This window comes from Eucyclogobius newberryi, unplaced genomic scaffold (genome assembly GCF_026437365.1).
Source record: "Eucyclogobius newberryi isolate DKJ021-1_F unplaced genomic scaffold, fEucNew1.0.hap1 SCAF_14, whole genome shotgun sequence".
Taxonomy (NCBI): domain Eukaryota; kingdom Metazoa; phylum Chordata; class Actinopteri; order Gobiiformes; family Gobiidae; genus Eucyclogobius; species Eucyclogobius newberryi.
The window spans coordinates 25,599,966-25,617,360 of record NW_027315768.1 but is presented as its reverse complement, the minus strand read 5'-3'; the positions used below and the strand labels follow the sequence as shown (position 1 = coordinate 25,617,360).

General features: G+C 39.1%; 1 protein-coding gene across 6 annotated transcripts in view; it reads right to left on the bottom strand.

Moving 5' to 3' along the window:
• Positions 1 to 17,395, bottom strand: part of LOC140359893 (LIM and senescent cell antigen-like-containing domain protein 1) — a 32,213-nt gene that overhangs the window by 12,987 nt on the left and 1,831 nt on the right. Inside the window, exon 1 of one of the 6 annotated variants that reach the window (XM_072445131.1) lies at positions 12,136 to 12,308. The exons of 1 other annotated variant lie outside the window; for it this stretch is intronic. In XM_072445131.1, the coding sequence (XP_072301232.1) occupies positions 12,136 to 12,236 (101 nt within the window). In that variant the 5' untranslated portion in view covers positions 12,237 to 12,308. Of the gene's footprint in view, positions 1 to 941; positions 1,428 to 12,135; positions 12,309 to 17,395 lie in introns of those variants that run through there. 4 more of the 6 variants (XM_072445129.1, XM_072445134.1, XM_072445128.1 and 1 more) reach the window with 4 other exon arrangements.

Sequence of the window (17,395 nt, the reverse complement as noted above, 5' to 3'; positions counted from 1 at the left end):
ATAACGCTCAATTATATCAAAATGTGAAGATAGGAAACAGTCTGGATGAAAGTTTTGACATTTAGACCAACTAAACTCACAATATGAACTCATTTATCTTTATTTTAGCGTCAAAACACAAAGAACAAAGTCTTATTGCCATTGTTTGCCTGAAAATGTATGTGTTTCAGTATCGTAGCTTGACGATTGGTTTGTTTTGATTTATTGCGAGATAGAATCGGAGCGTTGGTAGAAGTTTTTCCCATTAATATTGATCTGATTTTGTTTATAACCTTTGCAATTGCCTATAAAGTGATAACAAATGTACACTTGTCTTTTTGATGTACCGTTTCCAACCTAATCATTTTATATTTGATAAAAGCAAACATTTGCAGTAATGGTATGTTTTTAGTGACTTCCTCTTTCCCACATGTACTGTTGATGGGAAGGGGTCAGAGCGTGCTGCCCGGTGGTCTAGTGATTAAGGCACAGCACATGTACGCCAGGCTCCAAGTGCAGCCGGCCGCAGTGTCACGAGTTTGATTCCCGACTCCGACGATGTCCTCCCTTCTCTCACCCCCTCATTTCACGCCTACATTTCCTGTCAAATAAAGCCTTCAGGCCCAAAAAAAAGAGAATAAATGTATTTAGAAGTGCACTATGCAACTGCCACCTTCTCGTCCCAGGTTGATGCTCTATTGCCTGCAATGTTCCCCAGTGTGGCATTAAACGTATCCATCATTGAGACACGCAAATGAGACAGAGTAAAAGTTATAAGTCAGAGCTGCAACTGTAAGAACGCAGGTATTTCTAAGCTAAGAAGAGCTACAAATTAATAAACGGAAAGATACATTTAATATCGCGCTGAGGAACATTTAAGGCAAAGCGTAAACGTCTCCGTTAGACACGCAGATGATGGACGACTCGCCAGAAAAGTTAGAGTGCTTCAGATTCATACTTACGTTTTAGCATAAAAATCACAAAACTCCTTGTAGACTTTGACGTCGCTTTTCCGTCTCTGGGACTTGGAAACCGGGACCTCTGCCTCTCCCGTGTCCTGAAACCGATGATGATGATATCCGTTCATTTCGCCTTGAAGCAGGTGGTCCGGGATCTCCCCATCTTCCGGTATCGACGGAGGAACGTGTCGCCCGTTTACCTCCATTTCAATCCAGAACGCGGTCGCAAAGTCGTAGGGAGAAGTGTCCGGCGGTGTGCGGTATCCAGGTTAAGGGAGGAAGGGAGACGCAGCGCTGCCCGGTCCAGAGTGGGACGGACGACTCTCCGGCTGTTTAAGACGCACACGCCCACCGAAGTGAACGCACTCCCACATCACTCTATTTTCCCCCCTCGGAGTCACATATGATCCACCCGCTCTCGTACAGCTATTCTTGGGCCGGCTGCTGACACCGACGAGCCCACCCTGACGCCAGACGGAGGTCACCGTGTCATAAAAAATGTGCAGGGAGGAGGAGAGAGGGAGAGGATAGGAAGGGAGGGGGAGAGGAGGAAGAGGGAGAGAATGGAAGACAAAAAGGGAGGGAGGGAAAGGAGTGGGAGAAGAGAGAGAGAGAGAGAGAGAGAGAGAGAGAGAGAGAGAGAGAGAGAGAGAGAGAGAGAGAGAGAGAGAGAGAGAGAGAGAGAGAGAGAGAGAGAGAGAGAGAGAGAGAGAGAGAGAGAGAGAAGGGAGAAAAGAGGTGGAGATGACGGAGGAGTGAGGAGAAAAGAGGCGGAGAAAGAAAGGCGTGTGGGGATAGAGAATAGCGAGAGAAAGAAATGAGAATGAGTGAGACAGAGGAAAAAGAGAAAGGCAGTGAGAGAAGGGGTGGGGGCGGATGAGAGGGAGAGAGGGAGGAAAAAGTGGTGAGGGAAGAGAGTGAGAGAAGAGTGAAGGAGAGTTTTGGCAAGGATGAAGTGATAGAGATACTGTGTAAGTGACAAAGACAAAGTGAGAAAAGGAGAGGAAGAATGAGTGAAGAGAAAGAGAGCGAGGGGAAATAGAATTGGGGAGTGACAAAGAAAGAGAAGAGGTAGGGAAGGTGAAGTGTAAGGGTGGGGATATAAAAAAAAGACAGAAACGAGATAGAAAGGAAGGGAGAAAGACAAACAAACAGAGTGAGATAATGAGAAAGAGAGAAAGGTGGGGAAGAAGGAAGAGAAAAATGGGTGTGTAATAAAAAGAAAAAGAGTGAGAGAGGAAAGAGATAAAAGAGCTAGAATAATGAGGAGAGACGGGGAAAGAGCGAGAGGAGGAAAGGGGGAAGGTTGAGAGAGAGTGAGAGGAGAGAGTAATTATTTTCAACAGCTCTGCTTCCTGTGGCTCCAGATCAGAATTCAGTCTGCACTTGTCACTCCGTTCAGGAGAGAAACGTATCAGCTGTCGACAGAGGGGCCGTCCGAGAGCAACGGGCCCCCGCCGAGCGAGCGCCGGCCAATTGTGTTTGGGAAATACGCAAAGACGTTAAGAGTTTAATGCGCGGGTTCAGTAATTCATAACAGAAGAATGTGGAGCAACAAGAATGTAGGTCGGTCAACGATTCCCCCAGATTCACATGCAGCACAACTACAACTGTTTACAAGTATGAGTATTAGAAGTTCTACAGGTATTTCTACTTTGTGCCACGTCAATACTGAACAAGATGTATGGATCAAAAAAGTCATTACTATAGGTTAAAGGTGAAGAAAATCTAATTTAAATGATTTTCCAGACAAGAATCCAATGCAGGACGTGTTTGTGCAGGTTTAGAAACGTTAACACATAATAAAACAGGATATTCTAATGTTTTGTTTACATATAAAAGCATGGTACGGTTCACGAATAATTAACAACTGTAATAATTAAAATCAATAGTTTACAAGTAATAAATAGATGCGCTCTCCTTCATATCCACAGTCTGCACTTGAAGTTATAATACCAAATGCGTACCAAACAAATATGATCGAATTATATAATATTTTACAGTGTACATATGTTTATTTTAGTCCAATATACAACAACAGCAGGTTTTAATAGAGCCAAAACAATCAGAGACGAATAATCAGAGAGTACAGAGACGACTTGAGGAGGGCTTTTGTTATTCCGTTCAGGTTTGGCATTCACAAACAACTACAAATCTACAAAGAAAACGACAGATGACTCTTGTGGTGCAACTCGAGCGTCTCAAATGAATGACTTCCGCGCCGACCGCCAACAACGTGGTTTAAACCAAACCAGGAATAAGGCAAGGCAAGTTTATTTGTAGAGCACATTTCATACACAAGGCAACTCAAAGTGCTTCACAGCAGGAAAAATGCATTCAAATCACAAAGAAATTACAGAAACAGAAATACAATAAAATTAACTAAATTAAAAATTATCAATCCAACTGATTTTCTAAACTAATAAAATCACAAACAAAAGAGAAGAGTGCAAAGAAAAAATCCTTTCAGTCATATGCGCAGCTAAACAAAACTGTTTTTAGCTTAGATTTGAACATTGTCAGAGTAGAAGCCTGTCTCACATCTTCAGGAAGACTGTTCCAGATTTTAGCTGCATAAAACTGAAACGCAGATTCCCCATGTTTTGTCCTGACTCTGGGCACCAGCAGGAGGCCGGTCCCTGAGGTCCTCAGAGTCCGAGATGGTTCATATGGCACTAACATATCCAAGATGTACTTTGGTGCTAGGCCATGGAGAGACTTGTACACAAGCAGAGCTGTTTTAAAGTATATTCTCTGAGCCACAGGAGCCAGTGCAGAGACCTGAGAACAGGACTAATGTGATCATACTTCCTGGTTCTGGTCAGGACCCGAGCAGCAGCGTTCTGGATGTACTGCAGCTGTTTTACAGCTCGTTTGGAGAGGCCAGTGAGCAGGCCGTTACAGTAGTCTAATCTACTGGAGACAAACACATGGACAAGTCTCTCTAAATCTGGTTTTGACAGTATATTTTTGATTTTGGCAATGTTTTTTAGATGGTAAAAAGCTGCTGATGTTATTGATTTGACGTGGCTATTAAAGTTCAAGTCTGAGTCCATTATTACCCCCAGATTTCTAATTTGGTTTGTAGGTTTTAGAGCGAGACTCTGGAGGTGACCGCTAACACTTTCTCTTTGTTTCTGTGGGCCAAAAACGATTATTTCAGTCTTGTCTGAGTTCAGCTGGAGAAAGTTGTTTTGCATCCACACACTGATCTGTTGGATGCAGTGACAGAGTGAATCTACTGGTCCATAGTCACCTGCTGATAGTGAAACATAGATCTGAGTGTCGTCTGCATAATTGTGATAGGACACATTTTCACTGCGTATCAACTGACCCAACGGCAGCATGTAGAGGTTGAACAGAAGGGGACCCAGGACTGACCCTTGGGGCACTCCACAGGTCAGGGTCATGTGGTCTGAGACACAGCTACCAATTTCAACAAAGTACTTCCTGTCTTCCAGATAGGACCTTAACCAGTTTAGGGCAGTGCCAGTGATGCCCACCCAGTCCTCTAGTCTCTGTAAGAGGATCCCATGATCGACAGTGTCAAAAGCAGCACTCAGATCTAACAGAATTAAGACTGAGGCTTTGCCCGTGTCAGTGTTCAGGCGGATGTCATTTGTCACCTTGACAAGAGCAGTCTCAGTGCTGTGATGAGGTCTAAAACCTGACTGAAAAACATCAAATGAGTTGTTTATTAAGAGGAAATCTGTGAGCTGTTGGTAAACAACCTTTTCAAGGACTTTGCCCCAAAATGGTAGATTAGAGATGGGCCGGTAATGACTCAGTACTGCGGCATCAAGACTGCTCTTCTTTAGGAGAGGCTTTATGACCGCAGTTTTCAAAGACATTGGGAATGTTCCAGATTGAAGCGACATGTTAACTATGTGAGTGAATGGTGCTAACAAACTGTTCAGCACAGACTTTAGAAATTTGGTGGGTAACACATCAAGGCAGCATGTAGATGAACTCAGACTGGTGATGATCTCATGGACAGTTTTGTCAGTTACTGGTGCAAAGTGAGTTAGCTCTAAGTGTCTTGGTGGTTTTAGGGTAATTTTTTGCATTGTGGGATTTATAGCATTTTTAATGCCCTGAACTTTGTCATTAAAGAATAATGCAAACTCATTACACTTGGATGTGGAAATGAGTTCTAACGGCAGCTGAGCTGGAGGGTTTGTTAATCTGTTTACTGTGGCAAACAGGACACGCGAGTTGTTACTGCAGCATCCAATTATTTCAGAAAAATATCTTTCCCTAGTTCTACATAAGATTAGGTTGTACATGTTCAGCTTTTCTTTGTAAATCTCTTTTTGAACCTGGAGCTTTGACTTGCGCCATTTCCGTTCGGCCCTGCGGCACTCCCTTTTCTGTGCCCTGACCGAATCATCATTTCTCCACGGCGCCTTCTGCTTATTTTTAACCATTTTAGCCTTTATAGGGGCGATGGTGTCCAGAACATTCAAAACACTAGATGTAACAGAGTTCAACAAATCATTTACATTAGAACATGAGACATGAGACATAAACAAGAGGAGTGACACAACATTTTTTCCTTTACACTGTCCGGTTGAAGTATTTCTCCCTGTTCTTTACATGACTGCATCCCTCTACAAATAGAGGGTCTAAACTGGTGCGGGCAGCTGCTGTTTAGTGTCTCGACGTGTGAGACTGTGGACAGAGCCGGGCCCAAAAGCTTTTACTATAAAGCCTTATACAGAGTCATCATTAAAGTCAACCGTGGTAAGTGATGGGAAGGCTTGTTTTCTTTTAAACGGGCCATAAAGTACAATTTTAGTGGAATTTGTGTAAAAATATAATTAAAGGTGGGCAATATATCAAATGTGTGAATGTTGTTTTGAAGTTAAGCAAAAATGTAACATCAAATATAACGTTTATAGTAAAAATTGCTACAAAAAAGACCATTAGAAATAACATGTGTGTATGTTTCAAATAAAGGTGATATTTATGCACTTTTGTCATTCATTTTAAAGACATTTCCCATTTGTCTGATAAGTAATCCTAAATTAATTCATTTAAAAGACACGTTTTACCACATTTCTGTTGGAGTGAAATAATTATTTGATATAACAAATATTAAGATACTATTTTTTGTCAATTTGGCCCAGCCCAAACTGTGACAAATAGATTACAAGAGAAAAACATTTGAAATCCTAAAAAATTCTTGTGCAGGGTCTGCTTGTCTCCATGGAGATGCCGTTCCTTTGCCTGGAATGTCCCACAGTATTTATTGCATTAATATTATCTATTTATTCAATCACAGGTGTTTTTATTGCTTAAAAAAACAGTCCAAGCCTCTGACCTGTAACAGGGCCTTGTGTGATCACCTTCTTGTTTCCATGGAGACAGATTTGTTTATTACACTAGAACATTCCACAAAGCAATAACATGTCCAGAAACAAGCATCAACAAACCAGCTCCACCAGAAATGTTTTTTTTTTTTTTAAATAATTCAGGTCCAGCTGTTTATTTACTCTGTTTGGTGACCAGCTTCATTAAATAGGGAAAAGTAAAATTGAGAACATGTTTTTTTATTGGTGTTCATATTATTCTTCATTCTTCTTTGTGACATGATGAATTATCATTTTGATTCTTTTCAATTTGGGAAAACATTCATATAAAAGGACAAATATTATGCATTATTTGTATCGTTATCAGCCTTTAAACGAGCTCTTAGTATCTTTAGTTTGGCATCTCATGTTTTATAACAAACACAATTACATTTGTATCTCTGCCGCTTCCCTCGGGACAGTGTTTTTGACGGTCGGAGGGGAGAGGATTAGCATTAGTGTAAATGAAGCCAAATACAACTCCAGGTATGTTTTTGACGATGGAACAAAGCTAGAACGTGGTTGAAAGCTCATATGTGTCCTTTAAGAATGAGTCGGTATATCTAGAATATATTTACCAATCCAATATGCAAATTTACTGCGAGATCCAGCTGTAGAAAAGTTACACGATCATTCCAGGTGGTGAAGACAGAGCAGTATTCACATTAACATTGCACAAGTCAAAAGTAATGCCAGTTTAATCTGATGCTATGAGCACATGCATAGTAGTACGTGTGTGTAATCTGTATTCTGAAGTATTCTTGGAGCCGGTGAGGACAGACGGAAGCACATTGGACAAAAACACAGACCAGGAAACAACAGCTGATGGAGTCAAAACCTCGAGACCCGCTCAGAGTCATCGCACGAACAATGGACGACGCTAATGGACCAAACACTTGAAAACTTATCGAGTTTTATATAGACTCAAATGCAGTTAAGATGGTTCATTTCATGTGCAGTAGGGCTGGGTAATTTAAAGACATAGAACCTGATCTTAAACAACAAATAAATGCTTTCCACAGTGCCATTTAACATAGAAATATATTTAAGATAAGATATTCCTAAAAGCATCATGGAGCTCAACATTTGGTTCTGGAAGTAAATTGATTTGCTCTGGGTTAATCAGCTATAACTAATGACCTTTCTGAAACTTTATAAACAGCTAAGTTATGAAAGGAGAACTAAGTATGCCATATTTAAATGTCTTTTTATGTCCCTGTGATGGTTAAATGTATGTATTTTTGGGGTGTTTGAAGTGTGCATTGTCTCCCCCTGCTGTCTCTGGAGGGAAAATCAGCCCCCAGTATTTCAACCCAAAGACAACTCTCCTGGGAAATCCTGTCTCTTTATTATTATTTTATATTTGGCAACATTAATGCCTTTCTTTGCGATTATACTGCAGAATTTCAATTAAAAAAAATAATAATAAAAATAAGTCAACGCTTTTGGGTCCGTTCTCTGACAGTGTATTTTCACAAGGTAGCTGCAGGGGGAGCTCTATTGCTAGGGAGTGTCTACAGAGCCGCGGCGCGCGGCCGAAACGGCTATATCGTGCCGCGGCTCCTGAAACTGCTGGGCTATTTGACCGCGCTGGGTTAGGGTCAGGGTCAGGGTCAGGGTCAGAGTTAGGGTCAGGGTTAGGGTTAGCCATGAGGCTATATGGCCGTGCCGCGGCTCCTGAAACTGCTGGGCTATTTGACCGCGCCGCGGCCCTATTACTAAAGTTAGTTCTGTTTTAAAATGTCTCACCACATTTTGAAAACAGCTTAATTATTAATTGCCAAATCAGCCTCTGTCGTGACTTTTAATTACTCATAATATTTAAAATGATGGCTTCAAACTACTCCACTGACAATTTGAAAAGATTGGATGACGATTAAAATAATATCAAAATACTATTAATTGCTAAGCTCTAAAATGCAATAAATAAAGAGCCACCATTAATAATGAAAGTGTATGAGTGAATAAGTATAATAAAATACTACATGTAGGTCTATATGTTTTGTACAATTAAAACTAAAGCATTTACCGTCAGATCAAGTGGAAAATTGACTTATTGTTAGTTCTACAAAGAGTTTTATGAGAGATGTTGACATAACAAACATTTATTCACGCAGACTATTACACATTCATTTTCCATTGGTAGAGGTAAGAACTAAGAAGAAGTGACTGATGGTTTGAAAAAGTGGAGTTGAGTTAAAAATGCAGTTCTGCTCATAACTTCCTCGTCTGGGGTGACGGGGGTCAGCGAGTTAAAACCTGGTGTCTATGAAACAGCTTGAAACAGGAATCATCTCTGTGGCAACACAAGACTGAGCCTGCTTTTATTAGGAAACACCATTATTGGGCCATATATCACAGGGAGAGTTCAGATAACATTTGCTTGACCCTCTCCACTGCCCGGACGCTCCCTTCCGCCGCGAGCCGAGTGGACACAGCAAACCCAACACGCCCTGTTCCCACTTTAAAGCACACCGAGTCAACAGTCGCCACGGAAACGCAGACACCAGGCCAAACAACAGCAGGTATTATAAAATCACTCTTGTGTTATGAGTCGCTTTTGGTTGAAAAAAGAAAAAAACTTGTTATGAAAGATATCAGTCGTTAGGGATGTCACACACTTTTGACCAAAATTGAATTAAAATAAAGATCACGATTACTATGTTTTAGTTCTCATATTGTTGTTATATTGTGAACTGAATAATCACGATTATCGATTAACCAAATAATATTGACACGCCCTTTTAGTCATTCAAGCAAGGTCTCAAAAGAGGATAAACAGTGGCCACGGTTACATGCGCACTGCAAATCTGATTATTTCAATATTTTTGGAGATTTAGTCTAGATGTAGCAATGTAAATTTACCTGACTGAAAAATATGTATTTTATTTGACCTATGATAAATTGTATTGCATGCTCAGATGTGTTTCTTGGACGTTGAGTTTGAGAATCTGGGACTGACCCTAACCCTGGAACTTGGACCTAGTCTCCACTCATTTATGTTTAGTTATTAATACGACCAAATATGAATACTTTAATTGACAAACACATCAACTTTTAGTGATAGTTTTAGTAGACAAAAATGCATGTAATTTTCGATGAAATGAACGCGGCTCGTAAGCGATTATCTGTCGCGGCGCTCGTCAGGTCGCCGCTCCAAAACCTTTGATCGTGACCACTTGTAAATGCATACGTCCCAGACAGACACGTTTATTGTCATCCTGTGGAGCGGTCCAGGAAAAGCAGCAGTAAAAACAAGCAACAACACCAACAGAAAAGCGACTTAATGGGTCTTTAATGAACCACAACGATCCGGTCGAAATACTGACAAATGTGCGCCGGAATCAAGCTAATATTCAACTATAATCAGTAAAGAGGTCATCAAGGCAACTCTTTAGCTTATCTTTATCTACTTGGCTCAGTAGCTTCTGTTCACTCGTGACTTGTGCCGTCACATCTTTGTTTTTGTCTCCTCACAGACGGCCCCGAGGCACTTTCAGGAGCAATTTATCAAAACCGTGTCAGAAGCTTAAACTGTCTCTGCACTTAACATTATTCCTTGGCTTTGGGCTACTCTTTCTTTCAATACATTACAGACATACTTTTCATTATTTCACAGCGTCAGTAGCTCCAGGGTAAATTATATTGCATGACTCAAACATGGATATCAATAGTAAAATAAAACAATTTCAAACTGTCTCGTCGCTTAAAAATATACAATAATATGGGCCATTCTTGTCTCTTTCATATGTGCATAAAGGAGGAGATTTATCAAACTACCGTATTTTCCGGACTATAAGTCGTACCAGCCAAAAAATGCGTAATAAGTTGCACTGGAGTATGAAATGCTGTTGCAAGTGTGAAAATAACAAATAATATCACATATAAGTCGATCCGGAGTATAAGTATATAAGTATAAATATAAGTACCGGTATAAGTCGCACCCCGGCCAAAAATATGAAAAAAGGGTGTGACTTATAGTCCGGAAAATACGGGTATAACAATATTGTTAATGTTGTTTTGAAGATATACACAATTATAATATCAGAATAATCGTGACTAATCCTGTTTTGATCATCGTTGTGGACTTTAAAGAGCCTAAAACAACCTTTTTTATAAAAAACAAAGCAACGTTATAAGTCAAAATATTAAAAAAGAATAACAATGTTCAGATATTCATCAATAACACATAGAGTTAATTCATATACATTTTAGAAGCCTTCCGTCTCCATATTTCCACATTTATAGGTCGATAATGTACTTAAAATGTCTCAATGAACAATAGAAATCATTGTTTGACCAGTCGACTAACATAAGAGCAACAGCCCGTATATAGTTTGTATTGTATAAAGAGCAACATGAACGGAACAAGCTAATATTGTAAATGTAATGTATGAATAAGTGATATTTCTGCACTTTTGTGAGTAATTTAACAGCCCTTTCACATTTGTCTGATATTCAAACCTCCACTAATACTTTTAAAGACACGTTTTCGCATCTATCTGCTGGACTAACATCCTCTGAATATCTTTATACACCAAAATGACGACAATAATTTCATTTTTGTCAACATCGCCCGCACTTATTTCACTGCAACAACCTACTAAATTCACCCCGTCACAACATCAACAACTCCAGACGGTTAAATGACATCGTACAAGTGACAAAAAAGCACTAAAAGTCACCCGGAGCGCTTCTGTCAGGGCGCCCGGGGTTACGGGGGACACATAAGCAGAGAAACTCCCCCTTTCCCCTCCGCATTCCTCGCATTTTTACATTCCTATAATCACGGCACGATCACAGACCAAGGGGGAAAAATATGTTGCTTGTGAAAGACTCAAGAAGACGACGGGCCAATGTCAGAAGAACGTATTGTGAAACCGGCGTTGCAAAAGCGGTGCACACGGTTCGGCCCGCATCCTTCACGCTCACACGTTAAGGAATTCCAGCTCTGGCTCGAGTATTTGCTGATGTCGTCTTATCTCTCCACGTCAGATTAGAGCAAATGTGAAAAGGCATGTTCTATTAGTAATTGCAGCCGCGCTGATAAGAAGTCGAGAGGCAAAAAGTGCTGATAAAACGAGACTGATTGCGTCACGGTATGTAAATGACAAAAGATCTCCCGCAATCATTTAATTTGAACATTGAAACTCAAGATTTGGGCTAAATCGAGGCAGTATTCATTGTGAAGAGCCCAAGACACTTACAAACAGTTTCCAAAATCATATCATTCATTGTATTCAATTGATAAAGTGAGAAAAAACTTTAAAAATATTAGTTTTTCTTTCAATAAGCATCATAAACCTGTGTAACTGAACACAGTCTTGACGTGACTGAGCGGAAACGTTAAAATATGTCTTTAATTACACATACTTTTTGCATTAAACAGTTCGATTTCAGCCTGTCACTGGAACATATTATGAAGTGTGACATATTGTTATAGGAAATATCACGATAAACGATTATAGTGGAACTACTTAATGCTACCGACGCATCGACAACAATAAACAAACAGCAGAATGACAGACTTGAGTCCTAATTCAGCATCATTAATGAGTCGAGGATGTGTTATATTTGATGCTTTGTACACACAATAAATACTGAGCCCCCAAATACATAGATCCAGCTTTCAGTTATTGAACGATAAGTAAATATTGTAATCATGGGGGTGTTTTTTGGACCATGGCTTGGATTAAAAGTCTTAATTTTGCTTCTGAAGTGATCTATAATTCTTCTTTTTTAGCTCTAATGATACATTATGACCTGAATACCCTCGAAATCCCTGGCACCGCACCAAAAGCCAAATAATGAACGCTTTTTTTAAAGGAAGGATCGGATCCACTCACCTGAAGCCGTCCTGACCCACACTTCCATAACTGTCCGGCCTCTCCTGCCGCCGTCTGTACAAGTCGGAATTTGACAACTCCTTCAGTCTCAACGCGTTCATATCTTTTCCTTCCTTCTTTACACTTCCTTGAATATAAAAACACAAACACACACACACACACACACTCCTCTGTCCTTGTGCCGGCGTGAGAAGTCTAAAGCTTTACCCCCCCCGTCCCGTCTCTGCCTCTGCACCTTTCCCTTTGCCCCTCCTCCAGCGGCGGCAGGTGACTGGGGAAATGCCTTTTGAGAAAATGACAAGCCGAACCGAAGCCACGCCCAGTCCGACCTTTGACCCTTAAACCGTCGACGCCCACACCGGCTCTATCCGCCTCCGTCTCTCTGCAAAAGGGCACGGGACAATCTCCACACCAAACGCAGCTGAGCGGTTTGGGGATAAAGAGCGTAAAGTAATCATCTATTTCAGAAGTTAATGTCCAATCATTTTGCCTGACATTTACTCATAAATATATCATATATTTGTAAAGAATCAATGTAAGCATCTCCTTCAAACGATTAACAAAATATGCCGCTCACATACAGTAAATACATTGTTTTCCGATGAGCTGTAATATAATATATTTGGGGGTTTTTCCATATAATTTCACCAACTTCTGTCTAAATGATTCAGTTACTCAATGACTTTAATAATCCAGGTTACAATAAGAACGTTCAGAATTTTAGGTAGAACTACACTTTTAACAGCCTTAAAAAAGCACGAACAAAGACTTCATTCATAAAACACCTAAGCCTGAAATAATTAACTCTTTGTTCATTGTGAATTAACTCTTAGTTGCTTTATCGAGGCTTAATTAAGGCGTAGTTATGAGAAAATGTTAGAAGCAAAAATGTATAATGTCAATATAATGTAAAATCTTCAACTTCAAGGTAAACTCAAAACGCGTTTGCTGAGTTTGAGAAATGATGCTCTTGTAGAAAATGGGAATGAAAACTAAATTTAAAATGTTCTTTTTGTTTGGTCACGGTGTGAATAAGTGTGACTAATATTTATTAGAACCTTTAAATTTCTTACCACACTTACATATCACATATCAGTGTTACGTCGTAACACTGATATTTGACATTGTGACACTCTTTGTGACAAATCTAATTTTGAAATATAGTCAATCCAATGCTTTTATAAAATGAAAACTCAATAATAATATGTCTGATAATCTCAGACATATTATTCCAGAGCAAGAACAACTGAAAGGAAATCACAAACATGAAATAAATGGCAGGAAATTGTGTCTTTTTGATGCCTTAATCAAAATGTTCTTTTACAATTTGAATGAATAGAGAAATATTGTTGGTCACAGACCCATATTCTCTGCTGCACTAAAGCGTGCAGTTGGCGTTGACAGGATTTAATTTTATTGAAAAAAAGATTTGTGCTTGTTTTTGAATGGAGAGTTCATGTGTGTGACAAGCGTGTTATAAAGCTGAAAGTAAATACATTTTCCAGCGTTGATATCGTTCCCAGTCCCAGCAGCGGAGCATTAGGCAGGATATCATATCATATAACGTAAATATATCACAAAGCGACAAATATTTCTGTATGTAAACATCATTTTGACTGATCTGAGTTTATATTTTTGTCTATTTAGACCTGTATAAGGCTCAAAAGGAAATATTAGACGTATTTTTTACCGAAACATAACAAAAGCAAAGAAACATTAATTAACAAAAATGTGCCCTTAAGATTATTATTTTAGTCGTAATGTTAAGTCATTCACCGTTTTCTTTATTTTTGCCGTTTTCTTTTTTTTTTTTAAACAATGTCTTATCAGATGTACAAGTATGTTCAACAATCAGTTAGAAAAAAAGTAGTCAAAAATATATTAAAACTAAAATTGACTTAAATGCTTAGTTAGGTTTCCCACATGATCCAATTTCCTCAATGTAAAACAAACTCATAGTGAAACGTCTTCACAGTGCGGCCAATCCCAGAATCCCAGGTCTCAACTCAAAATGCCTCCAAATTATGAATAATAAAACAATCTTCATCAACTATTTGTGCTGAAGCTGCACAAATCGTATCAAAAGTTCATTCTCCGTCTTGCAGGCAACAGTTTAGACCAAATGTCAAATGTTGAATAAATCATGTGGTGGGAGAAACCGATCCTCTCCAAAACGACAGAAAACAGACCAAGCACTTTGAGAGAGAGTTGGACGTTGGCCTTTTTTTACGCCTCCTCAAAACAGATCTGAGACCGCTCCAAGGATCTGGAGCCAAACAAACGACGCCAACAGCCTGATATTTGTGTCCCGGGGCTGTGGTTCAGGCCGAAAGACGACTATCAAGTGTATAACAAGATGATGTCAAACCAAGCCCCACTTTTGGTTCACGGTGTTGGGCGTTTTGCAGCTTGTCTCGGCGCGTCAGCATTCCTCACACGTTCACGCCGCTACAAAAACGTCACCTGGGAGATTTCATTGCCAGAGGTGATGCCGTAAATTCAAGCTCCACGCTCCGCACAGAAGGGAAAGCTGTGATTTTGTTAGTGGAAACGATATGGTACGATGTGGTCTATGGAGGTTTGATGCGGTCGTGCAAAAAATGAGACAAGCTCGGGCAGCGAAAGAGCAGAAAGTCTAAAGAAGCCAGACACGGTTAAAAGTATAAAAGGAGAGACTATGACAAGAGCAAAGTTACTATATTTTCACTTGTTTAAAGCAGAACTGCAGCAGATGGAAACGACTGCGATTTGGCTGTTAATTTCTGCAAAATAGATATTATTGCAATGTTTTAATATATAACTTTGATCAATCATCATCATAATTTTAACACTAACTTCACTTTTATTAAAACTAGTTCATTTATTTAATTTCTGTCAAAATAAAAGATTAACATGGACAAAACCAAGATTAAAACTTCACTTGCACTTGCACACTTGCACTTCATAAATCATAAAGGAAATCTGCCTTTCAATTTAAAAAATAGAATAATTAAAAACGGTACATTTCTGTCAGATGGAGGAGTCTGGAGTTGTTGCCATGTATTAACAGTCATTTTTGAAATATTGATTATTGATCGTATTGCAATAACGATATAATGAATAAAGTACAATCCAAGTTTTGAATGTTTGATTTCACAACGTTGAGGAATGGTGACGTTTTAGGCCAGGACCCCCAAAATAATCATGTAACTGACTCGGGACCCGACAATGATGCAATTGACATTTGTGATCATTTCAAGTAGTAAACCTTTTAACATTAGGTTATTTGTTGTTTTTTATTAGTAATTTATTGCTTTATCTGACTATTTTCGCGACCCCCACTTTGAGAACCACTGTATTATGCAATGGGAATGATAGATATTTAAGGGTTTTCCTGTTGTTTTGTCATAGTGTTGAAAACTGTGATTAATCGTTCAAAAATGCAAACAATATAGTAAATAAAATAAAAATAATAATGAATAATTACGGGGTAAGACATAGTACAAGCAACTTTAGAAGGGTAATACTATAAACAGGCCAAATATTAGTTTCCAAACTGTCCATGTTTTAAATTGACCTGTCAGTATATCATATGGTAGTATTTGTAGTATTGACTTGTAACATGGCATGAAACTTCACAGCGCACACTGCCCCCACGTGGATAAAACCAATACTACAAAACGCTCACAAACATGCAGAAACATTTAACCATTGTCTTTGGGTTTTCTATTTGATTTCCATATTTAAGTACAAGCACAAGCCTTAATAGATGTTTTTTTTTCATTATTAGTATATGTTCTATTAGTTATTGGCGGACACAAGAAGCAAAAAATAAGCTCAAGTTTGTGGTTGAACTCCAACAGGAAACCACACAAACAATAGTATAACACAAATCACCATCGAAAAGTGCATCTTACCAAAAGTTGTGCCGAGCCGAACTGAACTGAGCCGCTGTCTTTAGTGTCTTTGCCTCTTGGGGCTGTCACTTTTTGTGTGGAATCTATGGCTACATCACTTCCTGTGTCATCTGCGGTCTGTGTTTGTGTCAAGGCCACTCACTCTGTTACTCAGCGAGATTACAAAACAGCAAGTATAATTTTTTGGGAAATAATTGCATTTGAAGGTTGGCTACAGTAAATGCAAAAGAATTGTTTGAATTTGAACTGTGAAATATCTCGAAGCCGTTGCGTTTTCAATTCAAGTATTCACATTTATAAGCACTAAAATGTGAGAGTCACGTTTTTCCATTGATTGATAACCGTGAATATTCCAGTCGCCCAAAAAAGTAAACCTAAAGATGTCCAGTCCTTTATCTGGCTTTTATTTAAAGCTTTAATGGATGAATGGTGAAAAAAATAAGGATTTCATTGTTGTTAGGTGTCAATCATTGTGAATAATGTAAAATAATGATGTTTCTTCTCATAATAATCATTTTAAATTCACCATTATGTCTCGACTCAAGCTGCTGGTGTGTCTCTGTGTCCTTTAAAGACTTTATCTCTCAATTATTTGTTCGACTTTCGACACAGGAGGATTCAAGTACAACCTCAAAAATGTTAAATATTGTGTATTTGGTGACTAAAACATGACCAAGATTCAGGCTAAATGTGTCTCAATCTCCAAAAACACCAAGGGCTGTTCCATTTGTACTGGCCAGTGTCAAATACAAACACCAAAAGGACATAACGTTTTCATTAACCTTGGACAAATTAGAGTTTTACACTCTCCTCTTTCCTCTCCTCACTTTAACCTATTTCATGCAATTAATTCATGAATATTACTTTTTTAACAAACCCTTTAAGCTGATTTTCATACTCAGGAAAAAGTCCACTCTACCAATTTTGAGACCACAATAACAATAAAAAAACACTATTCTTTTATTATAGACAAATGTAATTTCTATATATATCATTCTAAAACTATTCAGGAAAGCTCTAAATACATCCCATTCCTGTTATTTTCCTTTGCTTTAAATCTAGTTTTGACACTAGTTTGATTATTGAGACGTGTATAGATGTGTGGACAGCTCAAGTCCTTATTAGCTCACACAGTTTACACGAGTTCGCTTGACACTCTGAGGACGGTCGTATCCTGCAGCCGTTCCTCTCAGTTTCCCAAACAAGGACACGTCTGCGGCACGAGGCATTCCTCTGAGCTGTGGCTGGATCAACAAACTTACGTCAGATGAATATCACACCGTCACATTGTGTCAGAAACTAGTCTTTAAGGGGGGAAACACATTGCCGGTTGTTCACATAGAAATAGTCGCTTCCAAGATATG